The following is a 21,503-nucleotide window of genomic DNA, read 5'->3' as shown; positions in this document are numbered from 1 at the left end:
AATATTGCTGCATGACCATGTGCATCTCTTTATGGCAATGGTCTGCCCATCTTTTAATGGCTACTTTGAACAGATAAAGCAACATAAGCAAATGTCATCTCAACCTAGTTCCATGAACCGGACAGTGAGTTCAGTGTAATCCACTGGCCACAACATGCCACAAAAAATGTAGGATATTCTTGGGGAAAGAGAGTCCTACCCAGTGCTAAAAAGGTGTGCCTATTAAAGTGGCCAATGAAAGCAGGCCGTAGCTAGGGTAGTGCGGCCGGTGCCATCGCACAAGGCACCACAGGTCAGGGGGCACTGTTTGGGCTGTCACATTTCTGTTTATTATCATTCTTGCTTGTAGCTTCCTCTTATTTCATCCCCAGCATCTCCTGGCTTCCCCTATCTCTTCCCTGGCCCTTCCCCATAAAGCCATGACCCTTTATTGGGAGCATTATGTCCCTTTGAAAAATGAGGGGGGCGCCAATGCTCTTTCTGGCACAGGACACCAAAAAGTCTAGTTACGGCTCTGACTGAGAGTATACTTTAATATACAGTATATTGAATTATATATCAGCACTTGGCTTGAAAAGCAGCTTATTATGGAAAATTAAGATATTAATAGCGCTTGTTTTAACCCCTCTAATATGTGTGGTGATAGGTAGTAGAAATAAAATAAAAATTATAATAATAAAAAGGAGAGTGATTTAAAATAAAATAAAATAAAAGGAGGGTGGTTTTAAAATAAGAAATAGATAGGGAAGATGAAAGATAAACGATAAAAAACAATAGAAACTCAATTCTGATGCTACCTGGGGAAAAAAATGGGGTTAGAAAGTGTTATGAATATTGTACATAGTAAAAGAAATATTCCTTAGGCTCACAGTTAGCGAACTGGCAGCTTATCCCCCAATGATAAACACAGGATCATAAACAAGAAACGTATACAAAGAAAACAAATGGGTCCAAGCGCTCAGTTCTTTAGAATATAGGTTCTACCTGATATTATCAGGGAAAACACAATACAAATAAATAAATGGATAGTTTTTTCAAATAGTCACGTTCATAGTCCCCTTCTCAATCCGGGAGAAGTTTGAGAAGAAAATATCCAAATTCTGATTCTGTCAACTTGTCTAGATCTTCAACACCATTAATCCAATAATCATGTGTAATTCCTCACAGATATATGAAAAATAGAGGAAAAGACACAAACATAGTGTAAAATCATTAAGACAATTTATTTCAAATACATACATAAAAAATGGCTGCGCACCATAAATGTCCTTTTTCTGAAAAGGCACAGTAGAAAGCATATAGGGGTCATTTAGGATTAGCTCCCCCTATTAAGCTGTACCTACTTTTCTGTGGAAAAAATGGTATTGATGCCTCAAAACTCTGGTGGAGTTTTCCCGCATTGAGAAGGGGATTATGAACGTGACTATTTGAAAAAACTATCCATTTATTTATTTATATTGTGTTTTCCCTGATAATATCAGGTAGAACCTATCTTCTTAGGAACTGAGCGCTTGGATCCATTTGTTTTCTTAGAAAGCGTTATATTTATAGCTCTTCTGAGTGAAAAAGAAGGAGTCCCGGGGTGCCGATAGGTGTCTAGACCAACTGTCCCTACCTTACCGCTGTATGGTCTTTGGAGTGGCAGGCTGGGGAGTAACTTGCAAGACTCCTCCATAGATGCCTCTCCGTGTGCCACTTCTCCGGCGTGTCTGGCCGGGCGGCCGATGACGTTGTCACCGGAGCGGGCAAGTAGTCAAGACATATGTTAAGACATATATATTTTCTTTATTACCACTTTATGGTTTCTACATACCTTAGCTTTGCCCTCCAATGCCCTGCTTCCTGTAAATATCATGCTCAGGTTATGCCCGTTCACAGACCACATGGACCTGTAAGACTCATCAAAACGCTCTACCACAGATTTCATATCAACCAATCCAAGGCTCTCCAGCTGGGTTCGCAAAATCTAAATATAAAAGTAAAATTATAAAGAAGCAAACAAGAGCCTCCCAAGCTATTCAGCTAGCTGATTCAAAACATATTTACTACAGTATTTTAAAGTTAAGAATTGCACTATCTTGAAGCTTTTGGCATGTCTGGTGATTTTCTCACTGGTGTCCTGGCACATTATTCTGCCCCCTCTGCTACGGTCCTGATCAACGGTATACCCTCTGGCCCAGTCCACATCTGTAATGGAACACGGCAAGGTTGTCCCTTCTCCCCCTTGATATTTGCCCTTATAAACCACTTGCGGCTCATATTAGATCCCATTCTGACATACATGGTGTGCAAGTGAGACATACCACTCCTAAGATCGCTCTCTTCGCGGACGACATTCTCCTATCCCTGACTCAAAGTACAATTTCTCTCTCATTCTTTTTTGCATCCTTCAGTACTACGGTAACATCTCAGGCTATAAGATTAACTATACCAAGTCAGAAGCCATGCTGCTACATGTTTTATCCCCGGGAGGCTGAATGCCTCAGAACTAATATTAATTTCAAATGGTAACCCAAAAAGATGAAGTATCTGGGGATTCATCTGACCTCCTGTAAGGACTCTCTTTTTCGTAAAAATTTCCCACCTCTGTTTACCAGAATGCAGACCAATTCAACGTCCTGGAACAGTCTTATTATTTTGTAGTTGGGTAGGATCATAGTCCCCATATTTGTACAATATTCATCTTAACGGCTATCTTTTTCAGACCCTACCCGTAGCTGTTCCCGCTTCATTCCCCAGTAATAGCCCTTGTCCACTTTATTTGAAATCACAGCCCTTGCGAATTGCAGCTAAAACCTTTTTGGAGGTCAGTTCCAAGATGTGGTAAAGGGCTTCTTGATGTTAAACTTTACTATCTGGCCCCCAATTTTTCTCAAATTATCGCTTCCTACTCTCCCCCAGGCTTTCTTGGCTTGATATTGAATTGGCCTCCCAGATTTGACCCCCCCCCCTATGGGGTCTATCCCCTGCACACCGACTCCATACATCTAAACTGCTACCCACTATCAAATTTAATTCCAAACTTTGAGACTTCTACTCTCTCAAGATGAATCTTTCCTCACCAATATCTCCCCTGACCCCTATTTGGCATAATCCTGTTCCCCCCTAGATTTTCTTCCACGAGTTTCATAATTGGTCTCGAGTGGGATTTAAATTTCCTGGTGATTTTTCGGACCAGGGCCAATGGTAATCCTTGTCTGAATTGCAACAAAAATCCCTGTCCCAGACATTTAACCCCTTTGAGTTCCTTCAAATTTACCATTTTCTACACTCCCTTCCTTCACTCTCTGTTCTCCGAGCCCTTACTCCTTTTGAAAATCTATGTAAGCACTCTCCCTTGTCCAAGGGCTTAATCTCCCAGCTTTATGCCCTCTTTCTAGACGTCACCCTCCCTTCCCTGAGGCCCCATGAAATTGCTTGCAAGACCTCGTACTTCTCCACATGAGGCCTTGGACTATATGAGATTGGGGATAGCCAAAGCTCTATTGCAACTAAAATAAAGGAGACGGCATACAACATTTATTATCGCTGGTATTATACTCCCAAGAGACTTAACAAAATGTTTCCGTCCTCCTCACCCAATTGTTGGCGGGGTTGTGGCTGCAGGCGTACTATAATACATATATGGTGGACTTGTCCGGATATTGTCCCCTTCTGGGACCTGGTTCCTGGCCTTTAAAAAAAGATACAAAAGACCCCTGGATATTTCTGTTGTGCTACACCCACCCCCAGGCCTCTGCAAATTTATCAGAAAAGTAGTAGCACACATTTTGGCTTAAATTGGAAAAAGAATTGCACTATAAGCTATATACTTTTATGCAAAAAAGACAACTTAAAGGTAAATTACACAAAAGCAAATTACCTTTATTTATACTGTTGCCAAATTCTCTAAAATACTCTCTACTTATTTCACAAAAGTTACATTAAAATTGAAATTCCACAAATTCCAGAACCCTCTCTACAAAGGAGGAAATAAGTGATAGCACAATAGGTTCTTACTTAATATTGAATTTAAATGACTATGGGGTCTATGTACTAAGCAGTGATAAGAGACAGAGTGAAAAGTGATAAGTCTGTGATAAGGTGCCAGCCAGTCAGCTCCCAACTGTCATTTTTCAAACACAGCCTGTGAGATGGCAGTTGGGAGCTGATTGGCTGGCACCTTATCACTGACTTGTCACTTTTCACTCTGTCTCTTACCACTGCTTAGTACATAGACCCCTATAATTCTGTTCCATCCAGATAAAAGCAGGAATTACAACTCCAATGTATGTCTTAATAGCTAAGAAACCTACCTCAAGTGCTATGAAGGCTTGGACACTGTTAGTGCGATGTAAGCAGTCCAGACAATTGACACGAAATGTTCCCTTCTGTAAACTTTCAGATGAAAAAGACACGATATGCTCAATATGTACTGTATGTCTGCACTATTACTATGTTATCCTGTTTACTGTAGTGTGTTAAGCCACTGAGGAAATCTGTAAAACCATTACTCTTACACATATACCGTATTAGCAAAATCCTGGATTTGAAGTTTTAAGTAAAGTATCTCATGCAGTACAGAGGTGTCATTAAACACAAAGCCTCAAAACACCATACGAGAGATGTAGCATAGAGTCTTTATCTTTTAATTTTTCATCTTATTTGCATAGAAGACATCGTAAAACACCACTCCAAGTGTACTACAGATGTTGGGCTGCGACTTTAACCGCACAGAAATTAGTCTCAAAGTCGCAGATGAAGCACAACAGAATTTGGCATGAGAAAAAGCCACGGCCGCTGCATCATGGCATTTCGTATACAGAGTCAGAAAGTCAGACTCATTTTCACACAGATGTACTAATGTTGCACATAAAATTGGTCAGTGCAGTATAGCAAAGTAGTTTTGTTATTTCCAGTTTTATATGTGCACAAAAGATGCACATTTGTAGTGAAAAAGGCGCTCTGCGCATACTTGCATACATTTTGAGTCTCTCCTCCGGGAGCAGTCCAGAGGAGAGACACAGCTGGCTTGAGGTGGGGGTCGAAGCCCGGCGCTACACGTCACTAAGCCCCGTCCCCTCACAGGAAATGCTGCGAATCACGGGTTGATTGAGAGGGGGCGGGCCAATATGACGTATTGGCCTCGCCCATTCACTGTTTACCCGCGATTCGCGGGAATATCGTCCCCATAGTGCACACTTCACTAGGAAGTGGGCAAGTTGCGGGAGGGCTGCCTACTCTACCATAGGTGCGGGGGAATGCCTACAAATTCAGGAGACTCCAGCAACTTCTGGGAGAGTAGGCAGGTATGGCGGCTCTGTGCAACAAAGTTGCATGGAACCTGGCATGTTGAGAGGGGCTGTTTGGCGCGTCTGAAGCTACAGTGTATGAGGACACATCTGTATATACATATCAATAGTGTTTATTGATGTGGGATGATTGGTAAGTCCAAAAACATATTGATATGTTAATTGGCCTCTGACAACAACAAATCATGTGTGTTAGGGAATTTAGACTAATCTCCATTAGCTTACTTATGTGAGTAACCCTGGAATTGTAACAGAGAATGCCTAACCAAAAAAATATAAAAAAAAAAATAATCAATGAGTACTATTGGGAGAAAGATGCTTTATAAATATTAACAAAAACATAGTATAGTAAAATATAGAATACATTGTTAGAAAGATTTAAAAAATATATATACTTTACAATTGGCATTTAATTTGTTTGCTTTAGAGAAATATAATAAAATAGTTTTTGTACTCTACATTTCATGGCAGTGTTTTATGGACTTGGACTACTTGCCCATTCATTTTCTAATAAAAGAGGCGCAAGAGCACTGCAAGATTTTGGTTCTATACTTTACATTATTATACCACTCTTAATAAATAACAAAGTAAATCTTTTTAGTAGATAAAAATATTATTTTGATATACAGTATTAGTGTATATATCTTTTTTTTTGTTATGTTCTTATAGGCCTGTTTTTGTATCTTTGTGAACAATTATTATGTTTAATGTACTGGTTTTTTTTCTTTCTTACACTAGTAAAAAAAAAAAAAATCAATAAAAATAAATGTAATTGCTCTGCGTAACATTGTGGTTACACTAGACTGTTATACAGTTATGTGTATAGTCTTTTTAAAAAACATAACCCCTCAGAACAGCAAATAAAAGGGTCCCACCCACAACCAAGAGCCCCCTGCTACGTGACACCAGGTGCCAACCACATGTAATGTTGCCCATTTCCTGAAGTAAAATGAGGGCATTGCACACATTCTATTGCTATACCATAGCATGCTTCCACAGACCTGTTTTCTGAGCCCTGGACAGACTCCGCCATTCCCGAGTCTTGACTTCAGGTGGTGGGACACCAAATTTAATGTATGGAGGGATCAGGTCTTTTTGATAAAGGACTGTCCAAAAGTGGACAAGACAATCTATTGCCTGGCAATGATGTACATTATTGTGACACTGTTGCCCAAACTCGTTGAGATTAAGGACAGTGATTGCGGAGGATCCCAGGTATAGGTGTTCCTCAGGTGATGCTATCCAGCCTACCAGCAACTGGGAGATTAGGGAGACCCCCAGGTGTAGGTGTTACTCAAGTGATGCTAGCCAGTTTACCAGCAATATGGGGATTAGGGAGAACCCCAGGTGTAGGTGCTCCTCAGGTGATGCTAGCCAGCCCTCCAGTACTACAGTGATTAGGGAGAACCCCAGGTGGAGGTGCTCTTCAGGTGATGCTAGCCAGCCCTCCAGTACTACAGTAATTAGGGAGAACCTCAGGTGTAGGTGCTCCTCAGGTGATGCTAGCCAGTGTATTACCAAAAGTTGCCATTGTTGTTGTAGTATTGTAAATTCCACATAATGGCTGGGATTTGAACAACAATACAGAATGTTACAGGCTGCCAACAAGCCATGATGAGACTTACCATGTTGTTAAATTTTCTCCCTTTGTGAAGACTCCAAACTCTTCCAAGTTCAGCTTTAACTGGGGTTTAAGTAAGTTTTCAAGCTTTTCAATCTTCCCTCCTTTCACAATTTGGTGGTAATCAAAGTTTATCATTGGCACATCTTCTGCGTGCAGGGAAGCCCACAGTAGTTTCTAAAGGTAAAGATAAAGGAGTATTAAAATTTGTCCGAGCAATACATGTACAGATGATAAACCTAGCCTCAATACGCCAGGCAACGCGAGACACTTGGTTTGAGTGAACCATGCAGAGCTGTGGAGTGGAGCGACTATTTCTTTAAATCAGCTTCTTATTCACACCGCAGAAGCAGCAAAACACGGGCTGTGACTTCAGGAATTAGTTTTAAATATGTACAGTCACAGATGAAGCGAAACAGACCTTGTGAGAAAAAATAGAGCTGCATCGTAGCACACAGACGTACAAGTGTTACATATCAAATTAATCAGTGCAGTCTCAGAGCTGGAGAAAAAAAATGCAAAATCCCTATTTTTCCCCCAAAATATGGGGATTTCTTTCAGAACCTTTTGGTCTGAGATGGAGAAAACCGTTCTCCTGTTTCTCATTATAAAAGTGCAATAAAATCGTCAGATAATCGGCAGATATTATCGACGCTTATTGAATACGGACCCAAGACGCATATTTGTACGAAAAAGACGCTTGGCACAAGCTGTGTCGCACGGAACCTGGAGCACTGAGAAGAGCGGTTTGGCGCAACCGTGGCAATAGTGTATGAGGACACATCTGTAAGTGGCGCTGACTATAATCATACCCTCAAAAATAAATCATTCAAAAATTACTAAACCAGGTTGATGATTTATCAAATGAAAAGATATAGGGCCAGATTCAATTATCCACACTAATTACCGCAGGTGTAGCAGTGTCTGGGGCTAGGGTGGTTGCAAAAACACTGGCGTGTCTGACCATTTAGACACAGTTTCATGGGTGTGCATAAATTAGCTATTGCGATTTCCTTCACAGAATGAGAGCTATGTGCGTGTCAGGAGAGCTGCAGTGTTTGTGGCTGGTCAGACTTGATTTACATGACTTACATGCTGTGTGACTGCCCAATGTGTGTCTATCTTAGCGATGTCTACGCTGTTGCATGTCGTTGGACGTATATGAGAAGGCAGTAGTGGGTGTCCCTATGCTCGGCTGTGCTTTGAAAGGCATTAGCATATTTATGGGTCTATTTACTAAGCAGTGTTAGGAGACATAGTGAAAAGTGATAAGGTGGTAGCCAATCAGCTCCCAACTGTCATCTCACAGGCTGTGTTTTAAAAATGACAGTTGGGAGCTGATTGGCTGGCACCTTATCACTTTTCACTCTGTCTCCTAACACCGCTTAGTAAATAGACCCCTTAGCAACTACGATCCGTAACAGAATGCAAATGCGATTGTATTAGCGTACATCCCTAAATCAGGCCCCCCCCCCCGAGACTCAAACAGAAATCTACGGTAAGGAGGGCTTTCTGCTCTTACAGTGGTTGCTGCAAATGCGTTGACCCAAAGCTCTGGGTACTTCACCCGGAATCTATGAGTTACCCCGCATTAGCCACAAATTTACCATGCGAGGTAAAGGGCTTGCAATTGATAAGCTCCCGGTGTTAAAGCCTGAGGCTACAAGCCTGCAATAAGTATTGTGGTCATTGAATCCGGACCATAGTTTTATGGGTATGGGAGGAAATTATCTGACCAGGACAACCAAACTGATCTAAACTGTGGAGAGGCTGAATAAATTAAAAATCATCTGGTCTTTTATCAGATCAATTAATTGTGTTTGTCATTAACCAATTGTATCTTTTAAGGATTAAGTGAATTATCATTTTATCATTCATTAAGTAAACTAAATTGGCTGATTATGAACAATTAAATGTTCTAGTGTTTTGGAATCTTAAGCCAACCCAATATGGCATTCAATTTAAGGTTTTCCAGGCAATAAAAAACTGAAGACTGTAAACGTACATTTTGATGGTGACACGCTGGTCTGGTTTTATAGTGGAAGCCAGAAACTGCTGCTTTAGAAAGTCAAGTGATTTGTTAAGGGATCATTTAAACGCTTACGAGATTAAATATATAATAATAATGATTTTTAAAAAAAAACAGGAAATATACATTTTTTAAAATACTAAAATATTACATTTGGAAATTGTAAATATTTGTACTCTTCTTCAATTAAACCATAATGAACAAGATGCATTACTGTATAAATTGCTATACATAGCAGCGAGCTACTTCTTACCTTAAAGGCACGACTTAAAACCTCTTCTCCTCCTTTGCTCCTCAGAAGATTAACAATCACTTGCTGTCCATACTGTTCCTTCAATAGCATCATATGTCTGATAAAATACACAAATCCTTTTTTTATAATTATAATATTCAGTTCAAAACAAACATTTCTCTATACTCAACAATATAATTTCAGTGTTGAATCAGAATCCCAAAAATTATCTTATGAATGATGACCAAAATGTAGGTACTTTATGCACGGTAACATTGTTAATTTTCCCTTGCCTCTTATAGAACAGGAAAAAAGTTGATGTTTGGCGATCAGATTAGTTAGTAAAGCGCGCAGTCGAAATATCACGGTAGTACATTGTGCTGAACTGAATTCCCTCCCTTGGAAATTTTCATGGATGTAATTAACTGAAATGATTACAGAATTAATCTGTGGCACAGTGTTCAAAATGTATGTATTAAAAATACCTGTAGGTAATCACTTATATGTATAACCTGCAGAGAGGTTCTCACCAGAAGTGCCTCCTACATTTTTTCTTCTGAAATACAATATCAAAATGTTTGCTTTTTCTAGTGTAAATCATGCAAGTAATAGTGGTAGACCTGTATACATAGAGATACAGTATGTGGTAAATTCTAAATTGAAATGCCCAACCCAGCAACCACTGTACAGGAAACAAAAGTATGTACATTAGATTTCTTCCTGGGAACGCTGCCATGCCCAGAGCTACAAAGAGATAAATATAGCTGTGTTATCCTTCCTGGGGCACATGACCTTATTAAGCCGTGTGGAATAATTAGCGAGGCAAGCAAGTCTTGGTTGTGCAAGGTTTAAAACACACAACTTTTGCTCCTGGTTTGTTCAGCAAAAGACGGGGAAGTTAGGGGTCATAAATTTTGATGTGAAGTCTCACTTTCAAAAAGGTTTCCAGACTTTAAATATCATTCATATTATATCAATCTCCCAATTAAAGAGGAACTGCTAACTGATACTATAAATTGTCCTTTTCTTGTATTCCATTGTGAAATACTGGATTATCATAGGAATATCATAGGGTATAGAGGGAATTTAACAAACATGCAAAAATAAAATTTTCTCTAATAATCATTAGGGGACACATAGTAACCCCTACTATGTAGAAATCCCAAAGCTGTCCCTAAAGGAGATAACACTCAGAAGTGATGGCATTGCATGCATTATATTATGTCCAAAACTTGCATCATGGACACAAAAATAATTGGTAAAGGTGTGTACTGATGACCATGTAATTTCTGTGCACAACTTCTCATTCAAGTCCTCAGGGACTGCAGCCCAGGAGACTTAGGCCCGTATTCAATTTGAAGCGTTAAGTCCGGATCCGCTTTAAGTTGATGACGTCATTTTCGCCTGTTTCGGTTTTACCCCGTATTCAATTTGGAAGACTTTCCGCCTAGGCGGAAAGTCAATGCAATGTAATATTCGGTAAAGTATCGCCTATGAATGGCAGGCGGAAAAAAGTGCAGAATTGGGGTTTTGGGGTGCAACGTTTCGGGAACCCCCATGCAGCCTTAAGACAGTCCCCCAAAGGTAATCTGTGTAAAAAAAAAAAACTTAAAGGACACCACAAAAATTGACTTTGAAAAAGGGGGCGAAAAAAAAAATGTTGGGGTACAAACTTAAAAACTAGCGAACTTGACTCTGGGGGGGGTCCCCAAGTATGCCCCAGGTGTTTTTCTTATTGCAGGTGTTTGCGGCAGGTGGATTTTTAATGATTTTTTCAACTTCACTTTTTCAACTTTAAATATGCTGACCCCCATTTTCAAGGACCCCAAATTTGCTGAGATAACTTATTTTCTGTAAAAAATACTCCTAAATACTATTCTGCATCAGGTATAGAAAAACGCTATTTAGCAGCTATTGAGCCCATTTAAAAACACCATAGTGAACCCCATGTCAGAACATCATTTGGGGGTTGACAGGCTGATTTCCTCAAAAATGACAGTACTTTCCGCTTGTTACAGTACTGCCGGGTGCCGTTTACGTGTACTTTGAAATTGAATAAGGGGTAAAGCCTGGACGGCCGCGATACTTTAACGCCTACAAAACAGGTGAAGTCGGCATTAAGTCCGGGCAGCGTTAACTTAACGCAGCTCGGCTCAAATTGAATACGGCTCTAAGCCTGGCAAATTACCAAAGCAATCCACCAGGTAAAGGTCTGTTTGAAAGATGGCCATCCTCTTTGTGGTTATCATAAAGAACCAAGTGGTAGGAATGGGTACTATGGATTCTCTATGCCCTTACAATGTTCAAAAAACAGAGCGAGCCATCTTCATCTAGTTACTTATATCGGCAAAAGGCTGGAATCACAAAGTCCTGATTCAGAGAGAACTTGGCTAATTCTTTTGAAGGTTTGCTGCTAAGAACAAGCCAGTCTAGGAGTTCTACAATTCAGAGCAACCAGCTTTTAAACTCTTCTAGTTGAATAGATAAATAACAAGGAGCCAGACTTCCAGGTAAAGATCATAAACTCTACAGAATCCAATGGTTTGAAATTAGGGTGCTGTTAAGTTGTCAGCACCAGGTTGAGAGCCAAGGGACCAATTGGTATATATATATATATATATATATATATATATAAATAAAGGCTGCAAATGCATTATTCCCTGTAAGAAGGTTTACAATTCAGGTAAGAGAGACCGTTTTTCTCTGAAAGAAAACAAACGAGACATGAAAATCTAAGGAGTTGAGTTCTAAACCAACTTCCAAAAGAAACATCATTTACTAAGAAGAGTTAGAAATCCTTAGCTCCACACCAAGTGATGTAGATCTTCTAAAACCTGTGGTAATTATTAGTGACAACAGTTTTTCATTCCATACCATCAGAAAACCCCTTGTGTCACAATTGGTGTCTGAGAGTTACCTGACTCAGATGTTGAACTGGATTCAGCGGAGACCAGCTTGACTGGAACCATGGATGATGTAAATAGCTCTGTTTGCATAACAATTGTATGGCAGTGAGAACTGCCTTTGATGATAAATGACAGGAACAGAAAACTTGTAACGCTGAAGTGGAACCAGTGGAAAACTTGGAGGAACTGGGCTGGGACCGGCAGGAAGGCTTGCTGAGCTGGACAGGGTACCAGTAGGTAGACTTGGTTTGGCTGGGAGAATGATAGTAGTGGAGGAGCTACTTGATGTGGCTTGGAAGCCGTATGAAGAAAGGTGGTATCACGAGAGCTACTTGGTGTAGCTGGGAAGCTGTATGGAGAATGATGGTAGCACGGGAGCTACTTGGTGCGGCTGGGAAGCCGTAAGGAGAATGGTGGTATCACGAGAGCTACTTGGTGTAGCTGGGAAGCCATAAGGAGAATGGTACACTGGAAGATAGAGAATATTCTGGGAGCACAGTGAGGAGACTCTTTAGACAACGAAAGGGCTTGCTGAACTGGACCCTCCAGGTGAATGGAGGACGGCTGGATTATCACCGGTTAGGACCGGCAGGTAATAGGACTCCACGTAATTGGAGGACGGCTGGTTCACCGGTTAGGACCAGGAGGTGACTGGACTCCAAATAATTGGAGGACGGCTGGTTCACTGGTGTGAACCAGTAGGATTTCCAAATGCTCCAGGTATAGCTATTAGCAGGGCTGCTTGATGAACTGGTCTGGGGACCAGCAGGTTTTCTGGGTATGCCAGGTATTGCTGTTAGCAGGATTTCTGGGTATGCCAGGTATTGCTGTTAGCAGGATTTCTGGGTTTGCCAGGTATTGTTGTTAGCAGGATGAATGGTCTGAGAACCAGCAGGTTTTCCAGATGCACCAGGGGTTACTACCAGCAGGAGCCTGGGATACACTTGTATACAGGGAGATAGAAATAGCACAATCTGTACACTATGGGAAGTAACGAGATGTTCAGGCCCCGAATGCTATCAGAGGAGGATGTATATACCCTGGGTCTGGCAGGAATTGATGGATATGGTCAGGTGGTCTGGTAGTAGCACTTTGAGTGGTGGAGGGCTCAACATGCAGAGGGAGCAATCATCTCTGCAGTACTGAGAGTCAGAACTACACGTGATTTCAATCAAGGCTAGCAGTGTTCACAGACAGAGGAGGGCCCAGGTGAATAATCACTGTGGAAAGGAGAGCACAGTCCAAATGCACACACAGATCCACAGAGCAGCTGGCAGAGGTAAGTCTCAAGGCAAAAGGTAAAAAACTAGCCAGGGTTGTGACAGTACCCCCCTCATTATGGGTGGACTCCGAACACCCAAATAAATACATAAGAGAACACGAAAAAATTAGACACCAGAAAAACTGGAAAACTTTCTTCCGAACATGACATTCCAGGAGCTTCAAACACAGGGACACCATAACTCTTGAAAGCATCTCTTCACACATCTTCCCAATGCTCACATTTTATTGGGATACCTGGAGTGGAAATTCTTCAAAGGAGATGGGTTCAAGACCTTCGCCGATTCTTCTTTTTGCTGCGAGAACGTTTTGTGCCAACCAACGGACATGGAATCTCTGGTAACTCCTGTGGAAATTCGTGACTGGGAAGGACACGGTTAAACAACAGATGCTCTTCAGGGAATGGAGAATTATCATGTGCATGGTCAAACTCAGATTCCGAGTCAGTATCTAAAAGTAGAATGGAAGGCTTAGTAGGACTTAAAAACTGATAGGACTCCTGGGAGGAACTAAGCGAAACATGACCAATTTGGATGGTGTTAGATGGTTGGTCCTTGAGACTCCCGGAGCGATTGATTCTGTCCCATACAAGTGGCATATTGGAGCCTAACATCAGAGGGTGACCACCTCTCACTAGTGTCGAAGCCGGATGATTGGCTGAGACAGAATCTGTTAAAATCAAAATCTGCACAACGCCATTTTACGAATGGCAACAAGACGCCATTTTGCGAATGGCCACGCAACGCCATTTTAGCAAATCTCTCACAATATCAGTACATACGGCGATGTTATTATTTAGCGTCGTGCGTTTTCCACGCAATAGAACACTGTTAAAAGTCCTCATTATATAAATACATACATTTACTAAAACATATAATATGAACAATCCTGCAAAGCACTCACCATGGTGTACTCCACAAACACGCAGACGCACAATGCATACTAGCGTCTTTTCTTAATATCCCTACACTTACACATTGCACACTTACATAGAAAGGTTCCCTAGCATTAAGGTTAATATTCAAGGTTTTATTCGTTAATTATTATTTTATGAAGTGACTGTATTTAAGATCTAAGGTTTAGTACATGATAAGCAGACCGTGTTCGGTGCTATTCTAAACCACTGTTTATTTGCAGATTTCCGGTTCCATCGGCAAGGAGATCGCAACATGCGTCTGCGAATTATGAAGGCTACTGTCTGTTAAGCCTAAATAGTGGAGGTTACTGTCTGTTAAACCTCAGTGGAAACTCGGTAGGTGCCTGAAGGGGCCATACAAACTTCTGGGCCAGTGTACAAAGCAGGTACATTGTGGTTAGGTTATTGAGAAACTAAGGGGTTTCTTGGACCGGCACCCAATAATCGCAAAGTCCATTGATCAGTTAGGTTCTTTGGGCAATGCGATCGAACCGCATGGTTATATAAAAACTGTGATTGTGAAGTGGGTTGTCGTGGGAGTGAAACTGCTGGCAAGGTTAGAAGTTATTGGAACTTCTAGATGCTACCAGCGGGAGTAAACTCAAAGTAGGAAGTGAGCGACGGAAGCTTGAGTTAATATCGTCGCAAGTAATAATTTTCAATAGGTGGTTATTCTGCTGCTCGTTATACAAACTGACTGTAAAGGCAGGCGGGTCTGCTGTGTAAAACGGGAGGGAGTGCGTGAACGTAGCTCTTTGAAAATCGTTCACCAATCAAAATTCTCTAGAAATTGCTAAGCGTTTACTCAGATGGGTGCAAGGCAATCTCTAGTAATGGTCTATGATGTGCTGCTGGTGGAAGGGCAGTTAGGGTTGGCCAGGTATGTTATGTTTAAAAAGTATGGTGTATACACTACTGCGTACTGCGATATATGGGTCAAAATGACCAAGAAATGTAGAACACCTTTTCCTAAGATTGGTAGCTTTGATTCGGAGGTTCTGAACAATCTCAGAGACAGTATATGTTTAGTGAAGTCTCTGAAGTAAAGGGTAAAGTTTAATGATTGCTTGAAGTTGTGGCAGCACGAGGGGGATATGTGGCTTAGCGGTGTGCACGTGACGCAAACTAGTGTCATGTGCACGATGCAAGGGAGCGCGCATGCAAATAGTTTAGCGTGCGTGCCGCAAAGTAGCGCGCATGCACAGCAAGGTGCGTTGCGGAAGGTAATGTCAGTAGTGCACGTGCACCACCACCGCCCTATGCAGATGGGGGTGAAGGTACAGTCGATCTAAAAACTCATAAAAATTTAACAAGTAACTTGTACCCTCTTCTAAGTCACTATAAGGAACATGTTTATGATGCAGATGAGGAACCTGTTGTGATGTCCACTCTCTCCCATGTTACACAAATGTTAAATGTACCACCACAGCAAGCACAGGTAGCTGCCCCGCTAGTACCAGAGATGGAGGTAGCCCCACCAGTGCAGGAAGTATTAACACCTGCTTTAACAGTAGCGGAGATTGCTAATACCATACGTAGTAGCCAGAGGCTGAACTCTCAAACAGGTAGTAAGGTCAAAGGTAGCAGTGTGGCAGGCATCCATCCCTTCCGGACAATAACCGTTCCAAATGGGAATCCAGATGCACATGGTGTGGTGGCCATAAGGGATGTAGCGATGCATTGTCCATGGACAAGAGCAGAACTACGTTCCATAATGACAGATTTCCCCGACCCTAGGAAAGAACTAGCAAAATGCCAGAGATTTGTAAAGGATTTAGGTAATGCTCATGAGCCAACTAATAAAGATTGGCGAGTGGTATTACGGGCATGTCTTCCACACAATACCTACATGAAAAAGTTTATCACGGCCTGTGTATTTAATGGAGATAGTCCCATAACAGATGCAGGTAATCAGGACAATATAACCCACATTGTCACCCAATTAGCTGTATTTTTCCAATTAATTGTTAACTGGAGTAAAATCTTCACGAGCAAGCAGAAAGAGAGCGAGTCTGCAGCAGACTATTTTACCAGAGCGCTGCAGACTATTACTCAATACACAGGCATAGAGGATATAAAAGACAACACCCATCACAGGGAAATGACAATCACAGTGCTTATGGATGGTCTTATGGACACTCTAAAGGCCAGGGTTCAGACCTCACTTCCTGGTTGGAGGGGACTTATGGTAGACACACTCAGGGAATGAACATGATAAAAACATCCTTAGGAAGAGAGAAATGCAGAGTGAGAAACTAATGACTGTTAGTATTCAAACTCTGGAAGGAATGCAATTAACACCACAGCACTCTTATCACACTCAGCCACAATACACTCATTCCATACAACCTCCAAACCCTTATCCCTATACACAACCACAATCTTTCCTCATTCCCCACACAACAAAACACGTCAACCACGATGGTGTTATAGATATAACAAGGAAGGCCACATAAGTAAGTTCTGTAAGGCTAAGAAATGGGAAACACAAAACCAGGGAACACTGACATACCCACAGAGGAGGCACCCACAACAGACAGGAAAATTCCAGTTATCACCTGCTTACATCGCAGCAGTGAATGCTTTGCTGGAAGAAGATAGTCAGCTCTAGGGGAAAGGTCACACCTGTAGTCTACAGCCAGTCAGGTTAACTGGGGGTACTAGAGAAGAACTTGTAATGTTAGTTGATGTAGCTGGTACTAAACATTCTTTTCTTGTAGACACAGGGGCGACCAGATCAGTGATAAAATCTACATCTAATTTACAGGTGACCAGCAAAATAGTACCAGCAATGGGTGTAACGAGTAAAGTGCAACATTATCCTTTAACCAAATCTGCAGAGGTTACTATCGGTCCATTGCATACCAGGCATTCCTTTTTCCTGGCAGCAGCGGCCCCTAATAACCTACTGGGAAGGGATTTGTTATGTAAAATGGGATGTGTCATTTACTGTACCCCTGATGGTATATTTTTAGATATCCCAGAGAGAGTTGCGCATGAAGTGAGGGATATATTGGACACTCCCCAAAGGTTAATGTTTCACTCTACTGTTTCAGATAAGAATCCATCTCAGGTAGAGCAAATGTTATCTCAAACACCAGGTTCACTTTGGACCAAAGATGTACAGGACACTGGATTGATGGCAAATGTAGCTCCCGTAATGGTAAATCTAAAAAGAGGTAGGCAAGCTCAAAAAATTACCCAGTACCCGTTAAAACAGGTGGTAGAGATAGGGGGAATCCAGCTGTCATTCTAATGCAGATCCCACCAAATGCAACCCATTTTACTGTCATTAACCTCTGTTCTGCCTTCTTCTCTGTCCCTCTTCATACTGACTGTCAGTACCTATTTGCGTTTACATACAGAGGTGTACAATACACATGGACATGATTGCCACAGGGCTCCATAGACAGCCCCAGTATCTTCTCCCAGGCCTTACACGACTGTTTACAATCTTCTCAACCTGCCAATGGATCTGTACTAATACAATATGTAGATGATTTATTGTTGTGTTCTGATTCGTTTATGTCATGTTTAAATGATAATAAACTACTGTAGCTTCATTTCTCACAGACAGGACACAAGGTTGCTAAGGACAAATTACAGCCATGCCAGTCCAGGGTTAAATATTTGAGACACTGCCTAACCCAGGGGTTACAACATCTGACAACTGACAGAATCCAGGCCATACAGACCATGACACTACCGCAGAACCAACAACAAATCCATACCTTCTTGGGAATGTGTGGATACTGCTGAATGTGGATCCCAGGTTTTTCTATTCTGGCTTTACCATTACAGGACTTAGGGCCTGATTCAGAGCCGGACACTCTGACCATAGCGCTCGCTCTGAATCAGGGCCCTCCTACCTAAAAATGGAGCGGCCTCCTGACCGCTCGCATAGCTGTGGGTGACCACCTACAGCTTATGCAAGCGGCCAAAAAGATGGTCTTGCGACGCTGTCTTCCACGTGTTACTTGATTACCATCACAGCTGCTGGCACGGCAGAGTAAACAGAGCCTTCCCACTTGTATGGTCTATCACAGAACGGAGGCCGCTCGTCCCCTCTCCGCCGGCGGAGAGAGTGAGAGAGCGAACCTGCTGCAGACACTCGAGGGAGATTTAACCGGCCACTTTACCTGTTACATGTGGAGCATTGAGCCAGAGACGCTCCGTGAGTAAATCCCCTGCATGGTACTCCATCTACTAAATTTCAAGTGGGTCACAACCATCTAAACAGGTGTCATCGGATTTGTCCGACTGTCCTTTTTCCTTTATCCCACTTGCGGGCCAGGACTGTTCCAATCATATGATACATTTATTTAATCGAGTGCTGGATTTCCTTTATTATCATGGTTGTTAATCCGTGTTTAACATATGGGACATTGCCACTTTATTACCTTCATTGGATACCCCTGTGGTACACACAATTACCAATGATAATGTGCTAATAAAATTAGCCATCATACACTATAAGCTCTTTGAGGCTAATTTCATTGTTATTGTCTAGTGTTTTATGTATGTATTTGTATCTCATTTATTTTTATTAAAACATGTGTGATTTTTACCATTGATACAATTGATTGTTGTTTCTGACAGGGACACACCAGCGCAGTATTTCTCTATTTATTTCATTGTGTTTTTTGAGGTTTGGCATACCGCTTTTTACTGCTGCAGGGTGCCTCCAATTTAACAGATCCACACGGGTCCAGTAATCTTTGTATTTTTTGCTGTGTTCCAAGCGGAAAAGAGAGCAATGTCCTGTCTGACCTGCTTGAGGAAAAACATTGGGAAAACAATCCCTACCGAACCATCCCACATTCCTCCGACCGACGGACCTTTTCAGGTAATACAAATTGATTTAATCCAATTACCACCCTGCAGAAATCTCAAGTATTAGTGTGCTCTGATGTGTTTTCTCATTGGGTTGAGTCATACCCAGCTGCCACTAATACTGCTGTTTCTACTGCTAAGAAAATTGTTCAGGAGTTTGTATGCAGATACGGTATCCCTAGAATTATTGAAAGTGATAGGGGTACTCATTTCACAGGTGATGTCTTCCAAAACATGTGTAAGTTGATGGGTATGAATAGTAGACTTTACACCCCTTACCAACCGCAAGCTAGTGCCAAGCTGGAGAGGATGAATGGTACTATTAAAAATAAATTAAGTAAGATCATGGCAGAAACTGGACTGGGGTAGTCAGAAGCACTACCACTTGTCCTTCATAGTATCAGGACAACTCGTAGACCCCTCTCAATCTGTCCCCCTTTGAAATACTGTTTGGTAGACAACCTCATTTGATTATAAGTCTGCAGGAAGATTTGAAAAGTAACAACGAGGTGACTGTAAGGTGTCTTATAACAATGAGTAAACAGTTAAATCAGCAACAGCAGAAACGGAAATTTGTTGTCACATGATATGCCAGAAACAAACTGTCATGATGTTGAACCTGGAGAATTTGTTATGATCAGAAATTTCTTGCGTTCAGGTTGTTTGACAGATCGGTGGGAAGGTCCATATCAAGTGTTGCTGACAAGTACAACATCCTTGAAAGTGGCAGAGAGAGATACCTGGGTCCATTCCACTCACTGTAAGAAGGACAACCAACCGGTGGAGAGACAAGGCGGAATCGAGGCAGATAACGTAGACCTGTCAACAGGGCCGGCTCCAGGGTTCTCAGCACCTTATGCCGGATCCTGAGAGTGCGCCCTAAGCAAAGCCGCGTGCGACCGAATTTGGGTGCGTGGCCTAATTACCATGGGCCATGCCCCCTGTGTGATGTTATTTGGAGGCGTGCCCGCATGGCACGCCTCCAAATAATGTCAGGCTGGGGGTAAAGCCCAGCCCTCTCACATGCACGCGGCATCCATTCACTCTCCGGGGGTCCGGCACTGCCACACGGCTGTGGCAGTGGAGGTCCCCAGCCTCCCTATTTGACCAGCCATGGGCCACTTCGGCCCGCGGGTGGAACAGCGGGACAATACTGTCCCGCTGAAATCTGGATGCTGGGGAGGGGTGCCGCCCTCTACAGATGGCGCCCTTGTGCGACCGCACTGGTCGAACACCCCTAGAGCCTACCCTGCCTGTCAATTGCGAGTCTGTTCTGGGAGGGTTAAAGGTTACAGTGAGATACCTGGGCTAAAGAAATTTTTAGATCATTGTTTTCAGAAATGGAGTGGTCTGCTGTAGTTATCTTTGTGTTTTCTCCCAGAGTTTTCATCATCCCGGGTTGTTTCGGGATTTCTGGTTTATGTGACAGAGGACAGTGGATGGAGAGGGCAGCTGATGGTGATATCGATGAAGTGGAGTTGGGAGAAGGAGCAATACAGTCACAAGGGTGGTATCTGACCAAACCCAGTACAGTAATTGTTAAGAGATCTGCTATTTTGGAAACTCGGAGACAGTGTGAAGGTCTATCGTCTGAGGATTATTGTATTTGTGAGTTTTGTGGGTCCCTAATCGATGAGAGATGCATCCAACGGTGCCAGCCTAAGTATAACCAGTATTGGGGTGGGTATCCTTTAGAGGATTATCATACCGTGGTGGGCAAAGTTTTAAACCAAACTGACTGTTGGGTGTGCTCTCACGTGCCTCAAGGACAGCATAATGTAGGGTTAGTGCCATTTCCATTAAATGTCTCTGAGGTAATAGAATTAGGCAAGACGCTGGATGGAAAATTTCTTATGTCCAAATCACCTCATTTTAAACTCCACCAGTACCGTGGATAGATCACTTTTATGTTTGAACATCACCAACTTCAATAAACCAGGAAGTTGGGAGGTGACTGGGAATAACCAGACGATGACCTTCTCACTATGAGCTGATTATGAGCCTATAAATTTTGAACTGTTACGCACAATTAGGTTAAGTGGGAAACACTTCCGGTATTGGTATACACTAAGTGTCACCAAAGAAATGATTGGTAGAGTACCAGAAGGTTACTGTGCCAGGGTTATACAACCAGAAACACGTGTTAGCGAGATGGGAGAACCTGAGATAGGATCATTTGTTAGGGAAATGTGTTGGATGATTATGATGCATTCTATTCCTTATGTTCTCCCCGATGATGTATACTTTATATGTGGAAGGAAAGCGTATAAGTGGCTCTCTCCGAGTTCAGAAGGTTTGTGTTATCTGGGAAGAGTACTCCCAGAGGTTATGACCCTTACACATGGTGAAATGCTTGGTATTCATAAAAACACACCATCACCATATCTTCACACT

General features: G+C 42.1%; 1 protein-coding gene across 1 annotated transcript in view; it reads right to left on the bottom strand.

Moving 5' to 3' along the window:
- Nucleotides 1–21,503, bottom strand: part of SYNJ2 (synaptojanin 2) — a 215,307-nt gene that overhangs the window by 52,397 nt on the left and 141,407 nt on the right. Inside the window, exons 7-10 of the mRNA XM_088457429.1 lie at nucleotides 9,195–9,291; nucleotides 6,917–7,089; nucleotides 4,296–4,377; nucleotides 1,814–1,966 (exon numbers count right to left, since the gene is read on the bottom strand). Coding sequence (XP_088313555.1) covers nucleotides 1,814–1,966; nucleotides 4,296–4,377; nucleotides 6,917–7,089; nucleotides 9,195–9,291 — 505 coding nt within the window. The remainder of the gene's footprint in view (nucleotides 1–1,813; nucleotides 1,967–4,295; nucleotides 4,378–6,916; nucleotides 7,090–9,194; nucleotides 9,292–21,503) is intronic.

Source organism: Taudactylus pleione, unplaced genomic scaffold, assembly GCF_031769625.1.
Source record: "Taudactylus pleione unplaced genomic scaffold, aTauple2 ptg000760l, whole genome shotgun sequence".
NCBI lineage: Eukaryota > Metazoa > Chordata > Amphibia > Anura > Myobatrachidae > Taudactylus > Taudactylus pleione.
Note: the sequence above shows the minus strand (reverse complement) of the source record. Positions and strands in the feature narration are given on the sequence as shown.